We start from the raw sequence: 16,047 nt of genomic DNA on the forward strand, positions 1-16,047 counted from the left end.
TGTATATGTTACCAAATAGTTATTCAGTCTTCTGTTCATGAATGTTTAGGTTGATCTGAGGTATGATTGCTTGTTCTGAATATTTCACAGATAGAAAAGTAAAGACAACCTCTTTTTGTAGGTGATAAAGTATAATAGACATTAAGCTAACTTAATTAAATTTAAATTTTTTATATCATAATTTAATTTCTATTTATTGACTTGACAAAGACTCTTGGTTCTTTTGTCTGTAAAACTCAGTAATCCTATCTTTTAAACCCTTTAGTATTTCTGTCAGTTCCTCTCTATTTTCTAACAGTTTTTCTTTGTAAAGTTCATTATTAATGTTATTTGGCTTATTAGATAGTTTTATCTTAAGTAGGAACTATGTTTTCCTGTAATAGTGAGAGTTTTTAGGGGATAGTAAATTAACGTGTGATATTTCTATTCTCTGTTTCCAACAGATCTAAATAAATGAAAAAAAGAAAAAACTAAACTATTCAACTGAATATAATTTAATGATATTTTCTGTGACCTTTCTATTTACATAAGCATAGAGTTTTTGTTGTAGATTTTATTTCAATTTAAAAAAATCTAGTGAAAGGCATGCATTTTAAATGTTTAGTGTGATCAGTTTTGATAAATGCAAATTCTCTATAACCTATTTTACAATGAAATTATAGAACATTTTCACCATCCTATAAAGTTTTCTTATGCCTTTTCCATTCTGTCCTCATCCCCTTCCACCATCGTGCATTCTGAACCTTAAATGCACAGAATGTACTTTTTTTTTTTTTGCTTTTGTTTTGTTTTGACTTAGTTCACTCGAGCATAGTTTCTGAGAGTCACCCATATTATTGATTGTGTCAGTAGTTCTGGTTGCTCCACATTCTTGCCAGTCTTGGGTGATATCACTCTTTTTCATTTTAGTAGATATATATTAAGTAAGCATAGTTTTGATCATAGTGAATATGCAATCTCTCTCCTACCCGTAATGTTTGAATATTATCTGAATGATAATTTCTGATCTTTCGTCATAAAAGATATTGTATTAGTAAATACTGTGGTTTGAATATTTCCTTTGGAAAGCCAGTTTTTTGTACTACTATAAGGTAACAATTTAGAGCTGAAAATGCATTTAGAAATCATTTAATAGAAACCCCTCATTTTATAGGTGAGCAAACTGACTTGAAATTTAAGTGACTTAGTTTTGAATATAGGTAAATTGATTTTGATTTAATGATTTTGATCTAATATCTTTTTTCTTCGTTATTTTGAAGTTTTATTTTTTTCATAATAGACAGTTAATTTATACTTTTTGTTTTACACTGTTTTCAGAAAATGTTTGGTATAGATGAGCTAGACAAGGGGAAAGAATTTAAAGTGACTTTATTCATTTAAATTCCCTTTTTTTTAGTACTCCTTTTTTGCTTATATAAGGCTTAAAGGAACAAGACCAGAGAGATGGAAAATAGAAAGGTGGGAGCAACTCTGAGAAACTTGCAGTTGAGTGTGTCATAATAAGTCCTTTTCACTGGTTTCTTCCCATTTGAGTTTGAGAATGAATTGAATCCTAATTATTTAATTCTGCCTTAATGTCCCTAGGTATGCTGGTGCCTTGAGAGCTTCAGGGGAAATGGCTTCAGCACAATATATTACTGCAGGTCAGTATCTTAAAAATATATATTTTTCAAGAGAGAGTATAATATTCAGTAAATGTTATTTTTACTCACAGTTTGTTTAGTGCCTTTCAATTTACAAAATGTCTTTTCTAAAGCATTACCTCATTAAAATTGGTCTATTTACTGTAAACATCTGGGGACTTATTTTATCATCCAAATTATAACCAGTGATATGAGAATTTTTTGGAAACCAATCTTTGGATTAAATTATAATTTTGGCTTTAGGTTTATTAGTATAATATAGCTTTAGGGATATCCAGGGAGAGATTTTATTATAGTTGATGTGATCATTATAAAAGAGAATCCTGGTGGGTAATAGTGTAAGGAAGTATGGTATATGAGGAATGAGGAGACATGGAAATTCTTAAATGATAGAAATAACTTATTTCTTCCTTACATGAGGCCATGTATCCCCCTGTCTCATTTTGGGACAACTTGACAAAATGAGTACCCTCTTTTTTTTTTTTTTTTTTTTAATTGATTTTAGAGAGAGGAAGGGAGAGGGAGAGGGAGAGCGCGAGAGAGAAATATCAATGTGTTAGAGAAACATCAATAGGCTGCCTCCTATACGCCCCGCCCCCTAACTGAGGAACCAACCCACAACTCAGATATGTGCCCTGACCAGGAATTTAACGGGTGACGGTGACCTTTTGGTGCATGAGACAGTACTCATCCAAAAGAGTTACATCGGGCAAGGCAAAATGGATACCCTCTTAAATCATTGGGCTAGGTTCAGTGATGGTGAACCTTTTGAGCTCGGTGTGCCAGCATTTTGAAAAACCCTAACTTAACTCTAGTGCTGTGTCACATATAGAAATTTTTTGATATTTGCAACCATAGTAAAACAAAGACATATTTTTGATATTTATTTTATATGTTTAAATGCCATTTAACCAAGAAAAATCAACCAAAAAAATGAGTTCGCATGTCATAGGTTCGCCATCACTGGGCTAGGATAATAGGGGTTTTATAGGCATACTTTTTTTTTTGTAACCACTTTATTGAGATATTCATATACTATACACTTCACCCATTTAAAGTGTACAATTCATTGCTTTTTAGTATATTTACAGAGTTGTGCAACCAACACCAAAATCAATTTTAGAACATTTTCATCACTCCAAAAGAAACTCTAGCTTTTAGTAGTCCCCCAGTTTTCCATTCACCACTCCCAGCCCTATGCAGCCACTAATTAGCTACAGTCTCTGTAGGTTTATCTATTCTGGACTTTTGATATAAATGGAATTACACAATATATGCTCTTTTTTTGACTGCTTTCACTTAGAATGATTTCAAGGTTCATCCACATTATAGCATGTATCAGTACTTCATTCCTTTTTATTGCTGAATAAGGTTCTATTGATTGGATATACCATATTTTATTTATCCTTTCATCATTGAATGACATTTGGATGGTTTCTACTTTTTGACTTTTACAAAAATTGTGGAACATTTTGTGTATAAGTTTTTGTGTGGACATATGTTGTCATTTTGGGTAAATCTCTAGGAGTGTAATTACTGGGTTATATGGTAACTATACTTAACCTTTTGAGGAACTGCCAGACTTTTCCAAAGCAACAGCATCATTTTACATTCCTTTCAGCATGTATGAAGGTTCCAGTTTCTCTGCATTCTTGATATTGCTTGCTATCATCATTCTTCATAATGCTTGATATTTTTTTGTCTTGATTATAGCCATTCTAGGTGTGTGAAGTAGTATCTCATTATGGTCAGCCCTTAATTTTTAATGCTATTAACAGTAAGTTCTTTTGGGTCATTTGGAGTTAGAGAGATTTCCTCTAACCTCTTTCCTAAAAGTAGATTTGTTTTTTGAAATGAAGTTTGTAATGAGAAAATATGATCACCTTTATCTAGTTCATTTGATGGCTTATGTACCTGGTATCTAAGAGTAACTCAGAATTTCAGCAACTTGTCCATTATCATATACTAGAGGCCCAGCGCACGATTAAAATCACGTGAGGAGGCGCTCCGCGGGCCACGAGGGGAGTCAGGCCCAACGGGCACCACAGGCAGCCGGGACCCGCACCTTACTTCTGCCCCAGGCTCGCCCCCCCACCTGTGTCCGTTCCGGGCCACTGGAGCCGCCACGCCGGTTCGGTCAGGCCCCCCTGTCTCTGTTTCCGTTTCCGTCTCCACTCTGGGCCTCACCTGCGCATGCAACTCCTCCTGTCCCGTCGTGGCCTGTTACAGCGTCCAGGCCTAATTTGCATATTGCCTTTTTTTATATATATAGATAGGAAGCTTATAGTATTGATGAGATGAAAAATACTGTTCTTTACTTTTTGCTTCTTGACTTTTTAAACTTTTATATTTTGAACTAAATTTAAATTTACAGAAAAGTTGCAAGAATTCACCAATTACTAATTTTTTGTCGCGTCTGGTTTATTATTGTTTATAACGCATATTCTTTTTTTCTGAGAGTAAGTTGCACACATCATCGCACACATCATGTCTTTTATTCCTGAACTAGAGGCCCGGGGCACGAATTCGTGCATGGGTGGGGTCCCTCGGCCTGGCCAGTGATAAGGGCCCATCGGGGCTGTCTCACCCAGTCCTGATTGGGGCTGGCCAGCTGGTGGGGAGGGGCTGTGGGAGGTTGGCTGGCCAGGGGAGGTTGGCTGTGGGCGTGCACTGACCACCAGGGGGCAGACACTTAACGCAGGAGCTGCTCCCTGGTGGTCAGTGCGTGTCATAGCTACCAGCCAGTTGTCTGGTCGTTGGGTCATCTGGTCATAACTGTCGCTTAGGCATATATATATAACTGAAATATATATATTTCAGTACGTATTTCCAAACAATAAAGACATTCATAACTACAGGATGGTTTTTAAAATCTGGGAGTTTAGCACTGATATAATAATACTCTAAAATACAGACTTTATTTAACTTTTGCGAATTGACCCAGTATTGCCCATTGTAAAGTTGTTTTTCTTTTTTGCTTCAGGAGCCAGTTTATTTTATTTTATTATTTTTTTTTATTTTTTTAAAATATATTTTATTGATTTTTTACAGAGAGGAAGGGAGAGAGATAGAGAGTTAGAAACATCGATGAGAGAGAAACATCGATCAGCTGCCTCCTGCACATCTCCTACTGGGGATGTGCCCGCAACCCAGGTACATGCCCTTGACCGGAATCGAACCTGGGACCTTTCAGTCCGCAAGCCGACGCTCTGTCCACTGAGCCAAACCGGTTTCGGCCAGGAGCCAGTTTAGAGTATACATTACATTTAGTTGTTATATCTCATTAGTCTCTTTTATTTATTTTTTTGGTTAAACCTCCTGAGGATATTTTTTTTTCATTGATTTTTAGAGAGAGTGGAAGGGAGGGGGAGAGACAGAGAGAAAGAAACATAAATGTGAGAGACACATCGATTGCCTCCTGCATGCGCCATGGTGGGTGCCAGGGATCGAGCCTGCAACTGAGGTATGTGCCCTTCACCAGAATTGAACCCGCGACCCTTCAGTCTGCGGGCCAATGCTCTAACCACTGAGCCAAAGCGATGAGGGCTCATTAGTCGCTTTTAATGTATAGTGTATTTTTGACCTTTTTTCAAACAAAGGAAATATTTTGAGATGATATATATTAAATAATTTCTTCATAGTACATATTAAATATTAAACCGTCGTTTTTTTTAGCAGTGTGTGCTTTAAGGTGTTATTAAAGTTTAGACTTTTTTATTTTAAAAATAGCTTAGTAGTGATGCTTAAATTTCAGCACTCCCTCCAAAAAATATATTTATTGATTTTAGAGAGGAATGGAGAGGAAGAGAGAGAGAGAGAAACATCAATGATTAGAGAGAATCATCGATCGGCTGCCTCCTGCATGCCCCTTATCAGAGATTGAGCGTACAACCAGGGCATGTGCTGGGACTAAGAATGAAACTGTGACCTCTTGGTTCATAGGTCAATGCTCAAACACAGCCACAACGGCTGGAACCAAAAATACTTCTTAAGCATTATGTTTAATTGATTTATTCAGGAATATTTTATTGAGTGCTTGCTATGTGCTGAAATGTAGTATTTACTGGGTTTCAATTTCTATAACAATAATAGATTCACATTTTTTAAAAATATATTTTATTGATTTTTTACAGAGAGGAAGGGAGAGGGATAGAGAGTTAGAAACATCGACGAGAGAGAAACATCGATCAGTTGCCTCCTGCACACCCCCTACTGGGGATGTGCTCACAACCAAGGTACATGCTCTTGACCAGAATCGGACCTGGGACCCTTCAGTCTTCAGGCTGACGTTCTATCCACTGAGCCAAACCGGTTAGGGCACATTCACATTTTAATTAACAAGTCAAGATAAGCTAGATTAGAGTTTTGCTGTACATGAAGTAAAGACAAAGTGATAGATAGAAACTCAGCAAAGGAAAAGTATTCTGACCTCCAGAAGCCAGGGCTGAGTCCATGACTGGGATTCATGATGTTGAGAGGGGATAAACAGGAAAGATTTTGAAGAAGGCAAATTAGTTTGTTTTTTTAAGTTGTTCAGTACAGTCAGGAAGTATGTTGTTTAAAGAGCCAGATTTCAATATTCAGGATTTCAGTAGATGGGAACCAAGTAAAGGGAAGTGAGTCAGGAGTTAAGAACTGATGGCTTGATAATGGCATAGTGGCAGAACAGTAACATTATACCTGTTTGATCTGTAGACAGAAGTTATATGTATTTATATTGAATTAATATATACCCTGCTTTGGGAAAACAGCAGCTGGCAAGGAGAGAGGGGCAGGGCTCAGAAGTTGTTTATAGCTAGTGACTGCAGTGTAAATTCTGGTGAGTTCATTAAGATGTGAAAACCAATCTTTTTCTTATTAGGAATCTAACAATTGCAAATGGAATAGATGTACATAAAAGTTATTAAGTTATTAAGCAGTTTTTTGTTTATAGCAATTGAAATTTAATTTACAGTAGCATGTGTTAAATATGCCACTCTTACTAAGGTACTGTTGCTTTGTTTTTAAGCTCTTAGAGATTTGTTTGATTCCATGGATAAAACTTCTTCTAGTATCCCACCTATTATTCTACTGCAGTTTTTGCACATGGCTTTTCCACAGTTTGCAGAGAAGGGCGAACAAGGACAGTATCTTCAACAGGTAATCAGGTCAAGGTTCTTGGTTTTCGTTTTATAAATGTAAATCTTGGGTTTCCTACACTTACACTTATTGAAATATATTTGGAAATACAAGTATAAGTCATCTATTTCTATTATGTCTTGCCTGGTGTGATGCAATATTCTGTTAACTGATCCTCTTGTCTTTTTTTGTTTCTTTGCAATGTTTCTCCATATAGTCCCCAGAGGCCTTTTAAAATGTAAATAAGGTTATGTTGGTTCCGTGTTCAGTGCTTCCTAGTGATTTTCTATCCCTAAGTAACCTAAATCCTAAATAATCTAGCTTCTGGCTACCTTTCTGAACTCATCAGATGCCACTGTCTTCTTTGCTTCTCTCCAGATACTGGCTTCCTTGCTATTTTTTTAAAAAGTATGTTTTTATTGATTACAGAGAGAATCATTGATTGGCTGCCTCCTGCACGCCCCCTACTGGGGATTGATTGAGCCCACAAACCAGACATATGCCCTGACCAGGAGTCCAACTGCGTGACTTCCTGGTTCATGGGTCGATGCTCAACCACTGACCACACCAACAGGGCTTCCTTGCTACTTTTTAAACCCTCCATGTACCCTTGTTCTGCAGGGCCTTAGCTCTTGTTCCCTTTGGCTCTCAGTGCATGACTCCGATGTCAGGGCATCAGAGAGACTTTGACTGTCGTATTGAAATAGCATGCTTTCCTTGCATCAATCAGTTTTTGCTCCTGCATTACTCTCCCCCCCCCCCCCCCATAACCCTTCTCTGAACTTGAATGCATGTTATATATTTTTTATCTGTGTTTCCCATTTGATCTTTATTTTATTTACTGTTATGTATTCCTAGTGTCTAGAACAGGGGTGGGCAAACTTTTTGACTTGAGGGCCACAATGGGTTCTTAAACTGGACCGGAGGGCCGGAACAAAAGCATGGATGGAGTGTTTGTGTGAATTAATATAAATTCAAAGTAAACATCATTACATAAAAGGGTACAGTCTTTTTTTTTTTTTTTTTTTTTTTTAGTTTTATTCATTTCAAACGGGCTGGATCCGGTAGTTTGCCCACGGCTGGTCTAGAACAATGTTTAGCATAATTAGGAATTCAGTAAACATGTCTTGAATGACTGAAAAAAACTATTTTGGAATTTTTGTTGTTTTGAAGATCATGAAATACTGACTTTGGCTTAACATTTTTAAAGAAAAAAGTAGCTTTCTTCTTCCCTAAGAATACGAATTATTTTGGGAGGATTCTATAGACCAAACACTGTCACAGCCAGGATTACTTACTATGTCATTCTAAAAATTACAGGATGCTAATGAATGTTGGATACAAATGATGCGAGTATTGCAACAGAAATTGGAAGCCATAGAGGATGATTCTGTAAAAGAGGTAATCTATATCATAAAAGGCCTGGTCGTGATGCCATAACAGAGTCATGACCAAACAAGCAGTGGCTCTCGCGGCAGGCGGTGTATGAGCTACTCGAGCTACTCGATGTGGAGAGCTACTAGCAGCAGAGAGCTACGAGCAGCAGAGGGCGGGGCATGAGCTACAAGTGGCGATGGGCGGGGCGGCCAGCTGAGGCAAGCAGAATCATGCGCGCTGGGCTTCTAGTTGAAATATATTTGTGATTACAGATCTTCATTGTACTTGATTCATCCCCACCCTAAAGGCTTGAAATAAATTCATCTTAATAGATAGACATGTACTTAAATATTTTAGATGGTCAATCTATAGTTGGAATTTGGAAGCTTGCATTTGACACTTGAATTCAATGTATTGTATTAAACTTAATTGATATCGTGCATCAAGATTTTGGCAATATTTTTTGAGCAGTAGAAGGATTGTGTAGAAAGGGATTACATTTTAAAAAACTTACATATATATTACTAAACTGGATTGTGTGGAAGGTAGTATATATTAATAAATACATGATTTTAATTTTTGCAGACAGATTCTTCATCTGCATCAGCAGTGGCACCTTCTAAAAAGAAAAGTTTAATTGACCAATACTTTGGAGTTGAGTTTGAAACTACGTATCCTTATGAGCCAAGATATGTATAAACTACTCAGAACTTACTAGAAGTGTATGAAGTGAATTGCTATAAATACCTTGGCTGATTGGAGTGGTGGGTGGGATGGAAGGAAAATTCTTTAGAGGTTTTTATGTCTAAAACATGTCATGGAAATAGGAAATTTGGAGAAGTATACCCATTGGAGTGATCTTAAAGGTTAGATAAGTGTATATACATTAAGGATATTCATTATTTTTTTCTTATGAACATCTTTAACATAGTCAACTTCATTAATTTGCCTCAAAGGGAATTTTTAATTGTATGCAATAGAGTGCATCAGTTATATACATGAGATTGAACCAATTCATAAAACATGAATTTAGGGAAGTATTACTTTCTAGCTGATGGGTAGAAACTTAGAAAATATTTCTCTTTATGTATCTTTTGGTTATTAAGACCATTTTAAGACCGTGTAAATAGCAACTTAGATTTGTTTAATGTTTATCCTTTTCTTAGATTCATTACTGAATATTGTTGGTAAGTGAATTAGCATTTTAAAATATGTTGAAATCTCTATTGGAAGATCAAAATGTTGTAAATGCTAATGAATGATACTATTAATTTTAATAGCATTAGCCATTTTCCTTATCTTACTTTGGAAAGCATGAGATGCACAGAATCTGAAGAAGAAGAAGTCACTAAAGGAAAAGAAAATCAGCTTCAGCTTAGCTGTTTTATCAATCAAGAAGTCAAGTATCTTTTTACAGGACTTAAATTGGTAAGAACAATTGGAGTTGATCATCATTATTTATGGATTCTGCATTTGCAAATGCACCTACTTGCTAAAATTTATTTGTGACCCAGCATCAATACTTGTGGTGTTTTCACAGTCATTTGAAGACATGCTTAGTGTGGCAAAAATTTTGAGTTGCCTGAAACACACACTGTACTACCTAAGGTCCAGAAAGGTGATGCTGTTGACTTCTCATTTCAGCTCTCATACTATAAACAAGTGTCTTTGCAATCCGTTTTTAGTGCCACATATTTTGCAGTTTTGTGCTTATTGATTTTGCTATTTAAAATGGCCTTCAGACATAGTGCTGAAGTGCTGTCTCATGTTTTAAGTGCAAGAGGGCAGAGGGCAGACGAAACCGGTTTGGCTCAGTCGGTAGAGTGTCAGCCTGTTGACTGAAGGGTCCTGGGTTCGATTCCGGTCAAGGGCATGTACCTTGGTTGCGGGCACATCCCTAGTGGGAGATGTGCAGGAGGCAGCTGATAGATGTTTCTCTCTCATCGATGTTTCTAACTCTTTATCTCTCTCCCTTCCTCTCGAAAAAATCAATAAAAATATATATTAAAAAAAAAAAAAAAAGAGGTCAGAGGGCTGTGACATACCTTAAGGAGAAAATTAAGTTTCTTAGATAAGTTTCATTCAGGGATAAGTTTTAGTGTAGTTGTGAATGAATTCCATGTTAATGATTAACAGTGTATGTTAAGTACGGGATCATTATACAGAAACACATAAAACAAGGTTATGTATTGATTGGTTGGCAAAAATGGAGCCAAAGGCTTGCAGGAAGGCTCTGAGGTGTAATAATGAGGGTATTTTAATAATTATGAGGTATAAACGGATTGTACTGTGCAGATCAGGACATAAGAGTCATTCTGCCATTGCACTAGTATTGCAGTTGAGGTCCTAGAATTAAAGTGACTTAGTTTGGTTTGTGACAGATCCAGAACAAGAACTTAGTATTCTTTGCCTAGTGCCATACTAAGGAATGTACTATAGTGAGCAGATTGATAAAATATAATGGTTTGCTTGCCAATTTGTTAATTTGATGTGATTTGGGGAATATGCACATCTTTTTGAAGGATAGGTAGTGAATTGGGGTAGGTATCTTGATAAGATAATTTGTTGTCAGGGAGCTCCCATTTATAGTTTGGGGTAAAATGGGTTAGGGGGAGGGTTAGTAAATTTAGACATAAGTAGATAGATAAATAGTGATATTCTTTGCCCTCTGGTATTGGGAGGAGAGTTGTGAGGCATAATGGCTTTTGAGAGAAGTTAGTTTAAAAGCATTACAAATACTAGCTAACCACCAAGAAGCCTATAACAACTTACAATGTGCAAGGTTCAGGGCTTCAAAACATGAAGTATAAGTATTAATTGGAGAGTGTGGAATAGAATGTATGTCAGGGATTCTCCAGGATGATCTTTTCTTTAAAATTTTTTGAAATTCTATAAAAACGAAATATACTTGGAACTTCTAGATGATAGTGTATTGGTGATAATAGGTATAGCTTATTATCTGATGAATAACATGGCAATATATATGCTTTCTTGAAAAACAGGTATACATGAGATTTTAAATTTATATTATTGTAATTTTTAGATCATTCTGATTATTGGATCATTTTAATGTGTTAGATTATAGATTATTTTAATCATTTAAGTAATTTGGCCTCACATTTTATTACCTTTATGTTGCTGAATAAACTTGATTAAGTGTTCAGAAGCTACTCTGCAGTGATAACTTTTGTAATGTGATTTGCAGGTTTTTTTAATTGATTTTAGAGAGAGGAATGGAGAGGGAGAGAGTGATAAAACATCAATGATGAGAGAACCATTGATTGGCTACCTTCTGCTCGCCCCTATTGGGGATTGAGTCCAAAACCCAGGCATGTGCCCTGACTAGGAATCAAACCATTACCTTCTGGTTCATAGGTCAGCATTCAATCAGCAAGCCTCACCAGCTGGGCGTGATTAGTAACTTTTAAAAAACAAAACTTAAAAAATTTTTTTTAAACAAGTATAACATGCTTAAACTAAACATTAACAGTAAATTGTTTTAACTCTGTGATTTCTTATATATTTATATTCTCGAAAGTAGAGCACATTAGTAGTGTTATTTTTTTTCCCAATTTCATTTTACTTTTTAAAAAAATATATATTTTTATTGATTTCAGAGAGGAAGGGAGAGGGAGAGAGAGACAGAAACATCAATTAGGAGAGAGAATCATTGATCTGCTGCCCCCTGCACATCCCCCAGTGGGGTTGGAGCCCGCAACCTGGGCATGTGCCCTCGACCGGAATCAAACCCGGGACCCTTCAGTTCACAGGCCAGTGCTCTATCCACTGAGCCAAATCAGCTAGGGCTCATTTTACTTTTTAAAATGAACTTATTGGGGTGACATCTATATATATAAAAGGCTAATATGCAAGGTATCCGACCATACGACTGGTCACAAAGACGCACACTGACCCCCAGAGGGCAGACGCTCAATGCAGGAGCTGCTGTTGATGCACACTGGTCATTTACAGAGAAATGGCACTGTGGACCTGGCGCCCACAAAGCAGTACTTGGTTTCCCCAAATGGGACACAGGCCCTGGCACCACCCTGGAGTGAAACCCCAACAAATCGCAGTCAACTCTGCTGAGACCCCATGGCGCAAAATGCAGCCCACAGCCCAGTTCAGCCTGGAAATGATGGCCGTGGGCACTGGGTAATGATGTCACATGGCATTGTCCTTCCTCTCCCTAGCAGCTAGCTTCCTTGCAGTTTCTTCAGTCCAGGAACACAACTTGCTTTATAGCCAGGTGCAAACATTCATTAGCCGGAAAACGGAGATTTAGAAAGCTTAGAAACTTGACCCAACTGAAAAGAAGTAAGAAATGTTGGACCTTGAAAATGACTTAAAGTTTTCTCACTGCTCAGAATAAAGTCAAACACTGCTGCTGTTAAATATTTTACCCTTTGTTCTCCCTGTGTGATCTACAATAATCTGCTTTGTGTTGATATTTACTGCTGTGTTGCTGACAATTATGTGAAAGAAGTTGGAGTGCTTCACTGGGCTGGAAAAAGTTTAGCTACATCAGAAAGCAGGTCTAATTAAACAAGTTTATTCTATATATACAAAAGGTTAAGTTGACTTCCACATGTGCGATACATATAAAGCTCTCGTTGGTGCCAATTGTACTTGTGTGTTGCCATCTGTCATTGTTGATCGTGAATTTGGTTGACACTTCTATAGAAAAAGGATGAATAGTGATATTAAAATATTTCTTCTAATTAATTTCCTTTCAATGTGCATGAATTTGTGCACTGGGCCACTGGTTGATTAATGAAATTATATAGGTTTTATACGTACAATTCTTTAATATATCATCTGTGTATTGTATTGTGTGTTTGCCACCACAAGTCAGCTCTTCTTCCATCACCATTTATTCCCCCTTTTAGTGCTAACTTTATTTAGTATTTTTTTTTATTGACTTCAGAGAGGAAGGGAGAGGGAGAGAGAGAAATATCAATGATGAGACAGAATCACATAGGTACTATTATCACCGTTTACAAGCAATGCCCAGAGGGGATAACTACCTTGCCCAGTGTCACACAGGCTCTAAAAAGTAGATATGATCATTAAGGTATGCTTAATGGACAAAGGCTTTTCCACATTGGCTAGATTAACAGGGTTTCTTTGAAATCATAAGTAGAGGAATGCCATAAAAGAATTTATCGAGAAACCAAGATGGCGGCATAGGTAAACACCTGAAATTGCTGCCTCGCACAACCACTTCAAAAATACAACTAAAAGACAAAACGGACATCATCCAGAACCACAGGAAGGCTGGATGAGTGGAAATTCTACAACTAGAAGGAAAGAGAAAAGTACACTGAGACTCAGAGGCGGTGCGGAAGTAAAGTGCAGAGGTACAGAGGCACACAGTGAGGACATGGTTGTCTTTTTCAATCAGGAGGGAGTCTCAAGCTCCCAACTGCTCTGAACTCCAGTTCCAGACGAGTCTCTGGGGACCCAGACTCATATGGGGAGAAACTGGACTGTCTGGAATCAGTCGGAACTTGAGGGCGGCTTTCGCTCAGAGGTGCTTGCAGCGATTTCCACGGGACACTGAGACCTGGGGCCTCTTAGGGCAGGGCTGACGATCAGCCATAGCTGTTTGCTCCGCCCTGTTGATTCCCTGAGACCCCGCCCCACCCAAGCTGTGCACAGAGGCTTTTGCATATGAATGGCCTGGTCTTTGCAATCTAAAATTACCTAATAAACTGCAGCTGGGTCAGAGAGACCAAGAACATCCAAAAGAAGGCCCAAGGCTCCAGAGCAGCTTGCATTACTTCACAGCTGGGCCTCATCTGTGCACCTCTAAACCCCAAACAAAGAAGAGGAATCTGCAGATCTCTCCATAGTTCCTGCTGGGTTGCCTCAGGCTGAGGCTAAATTAGCACCTCCTTAGAGATCCAAGTGCCAGTGTACCTAGTGGTCAGAGTGGGACCATCCAGATTATAACTCCTCAGATCCATAAGGGACACACTCAAGGGGCAGACTCAGTGAGCACCAAAGCCCTATTGCAGCAAGTCTTGCCCCAGAAGGGTGTCTTCAGCACAGAAGTTCTCCCACTGCAGACACAGCTGATTCTCACAGACAATTGGCCTGGAGGTCAATTCCTACCAGTGATACCTACAACAATCAAGGCTTAACTACAACAAGACTGTGCACAAAGCTCACAAAGGGGTGCACCAAGAGTGTCCACCTCAGGTAATTGGGGAGGCTGAGCCACTGGGCCCTATAGGACACCTAGCACACAAAGCCACTCTATCAACACAGGGAAGCAGCCAAAATGTGGAGACAGAAACAGGTCACAAGTGACAGAAATGGAGGAAGGCAAACTACTGGATATAGACTTCAAAACCACGGTTATAAGGTTTTTCAAGAATTTTCTAGAAACCGCCGATAAACTTAGTGAGACCCTGGAGGATATGAGAAAAGACCAACTAGAAATTAAGCATACACTGACTGAAATAAAAAATAATATACAGAGATCCAACAGCAGACAAGAGAATTCCAAGAATCAAGTCGAAGATTTGAAATACGAAGAAGCAAAAAACAGCCAACTGCAAAAAGAAAAAGAAAAAAGAATCCAAAAATATGAAGATAGTGTAAGGAGCCCTGGGACAGCTTCAAGTATACCAACATCCGAATTATGGGGCTGCCAGAAGAAGAGAGAGAGCAAAATATTGAAAACCTATTTGAAGAAATACTGACAGAAAACTTACCATACCTGGTGAAAGCAGTAGACACAAGGCCAGTAAGCGCAGAGAACCCTAAACAAAAGGAATCCAAAGAAGACCAAACCAAGACACATCATAATTAAAATGCCAAGAGCAAAAGACAAAGAGAAAATCTTAAAAGCAGCAAGAGAAAAACAGTTACCTACCTACAAGGGAGTACCCATATGACTGTCAGCTTATTTCTCAATAGAAACGACACAGGCCAGAAGGGAGTGGCAAGAAATATTCAAAGAGATGAATAGCAAGAACCTACAACCAAGATTAGTCTACCCAGCAAAGCTATCTTTCAAAATTGAAGGTCAGATAAAGAGCTTCACAGATAAGAAAAAGTTAAAGGAGTTCACCACCACCAAACCTGTATTATATGAAATGCTGAAAGGTATTCTTTAAGAAGAGGAAGAAGAAAAAGGTAAAGATAAAAATTATGAACAACAAATACATATCTATCAACAAGTGAATAAAAAATCTGATGAACAGAATAAACTGGTGAATATAATAGAATCAGGGGCATAGCAAGGGAGTGGACTGACAATTCTTAGGGGGGAAGGGGTGTGGGGGATGCAGGAAGAGACTAGAAATAAATCATACACCTATGGATGAGGACAGTGGGGGGGTGCTAAGGGGGGGGTGGGGGTGGGAACCTGGTGGAGGGGAGCTATGGGGGATAAAGAGGAACAACTGCAATAATTTGGACAATAAAGATTTAATTTAAAAAAGAAGCTTTATGTAAAATGCATTATAGACTCAGAATCTGAATAACATTTGGGTTATAATTTTAAAACTTTAAACATGTTATATATATATATATATATATATATATATTTAAATATATTTTATTGATTTTTTACAGAGAGGAAGGGAGAGAGATAGAGAGTTAGAAACATCGATGGGAGAGAAACATCGATCGGCTGCCTCCTGCACATCTCCCACTGGGGATGGGCCCGCAACCCAGGTACATGCCCTTGACCGGAATTGAACCTGGGACCTTTCAGTCCGCAGGCCGACGCTCTATCCACTGAGCCAAACCGGTTTCGGCAACATGTTTTATATTTCAACGAGTTCACACCAGTATACACTTTTACATTCCAATTAGTTCACACAAGTATTTTTTTATGCTTTCTGATGCCTTTTAAAAACTGAACCATATCTAAAAATGAACATCTTCCCACATT

The 16,047-nt window shown here is 37.9% G+C and overlaps 1 protein-coding gene across 2 annotated transcripts in view; it reads left to right on the forward strand.

Moving 5' to 3' along the window:
* USP14 (ubiquitin specific peptidase 14) overlaps positions 1-16,047 on the forward strand; it is a 48,647-nt gene that overhangs the window by 20,489 nt on the left and 12,111 nt on the right. For both annotated transcript variants that reach the window (XM_081097475.1, XM_081097476.1), the window contains exons 6-10: positions 1,585-1,643; positions 6,652-6,782; positions 8,082-8,162; positions 8,724-8,809; positions 9,452-9,566. In XM_081097475.1, coding sequence (XP_080953601.1) covers positions 1,585-1,643; positions 6,652-6,782; positions 8,082-8,162; positions 8,724-8,809; positions 9,452-9,566 — 472 coding nt within the window. The remainder of the gene's footprint in view (positions 1-1,584; positions 1,644-6,651; positions 6,783-8,081; positions 8,163-8,723; positions 8,810-9,451; positions 9,567-16,047) is intronic.

Source organism: Myotis nattereri (genome assembly GCF_964212035.1).
Source record: "Myotis nattereri genome assembly, chromosome: 8".
NCBI classification, from domain to species: Eukaryota; Metazoa; Chordata; class Mammalia; order Chiroptera; family Vespertilionidae; genus Myotis; species Myotis nattereri.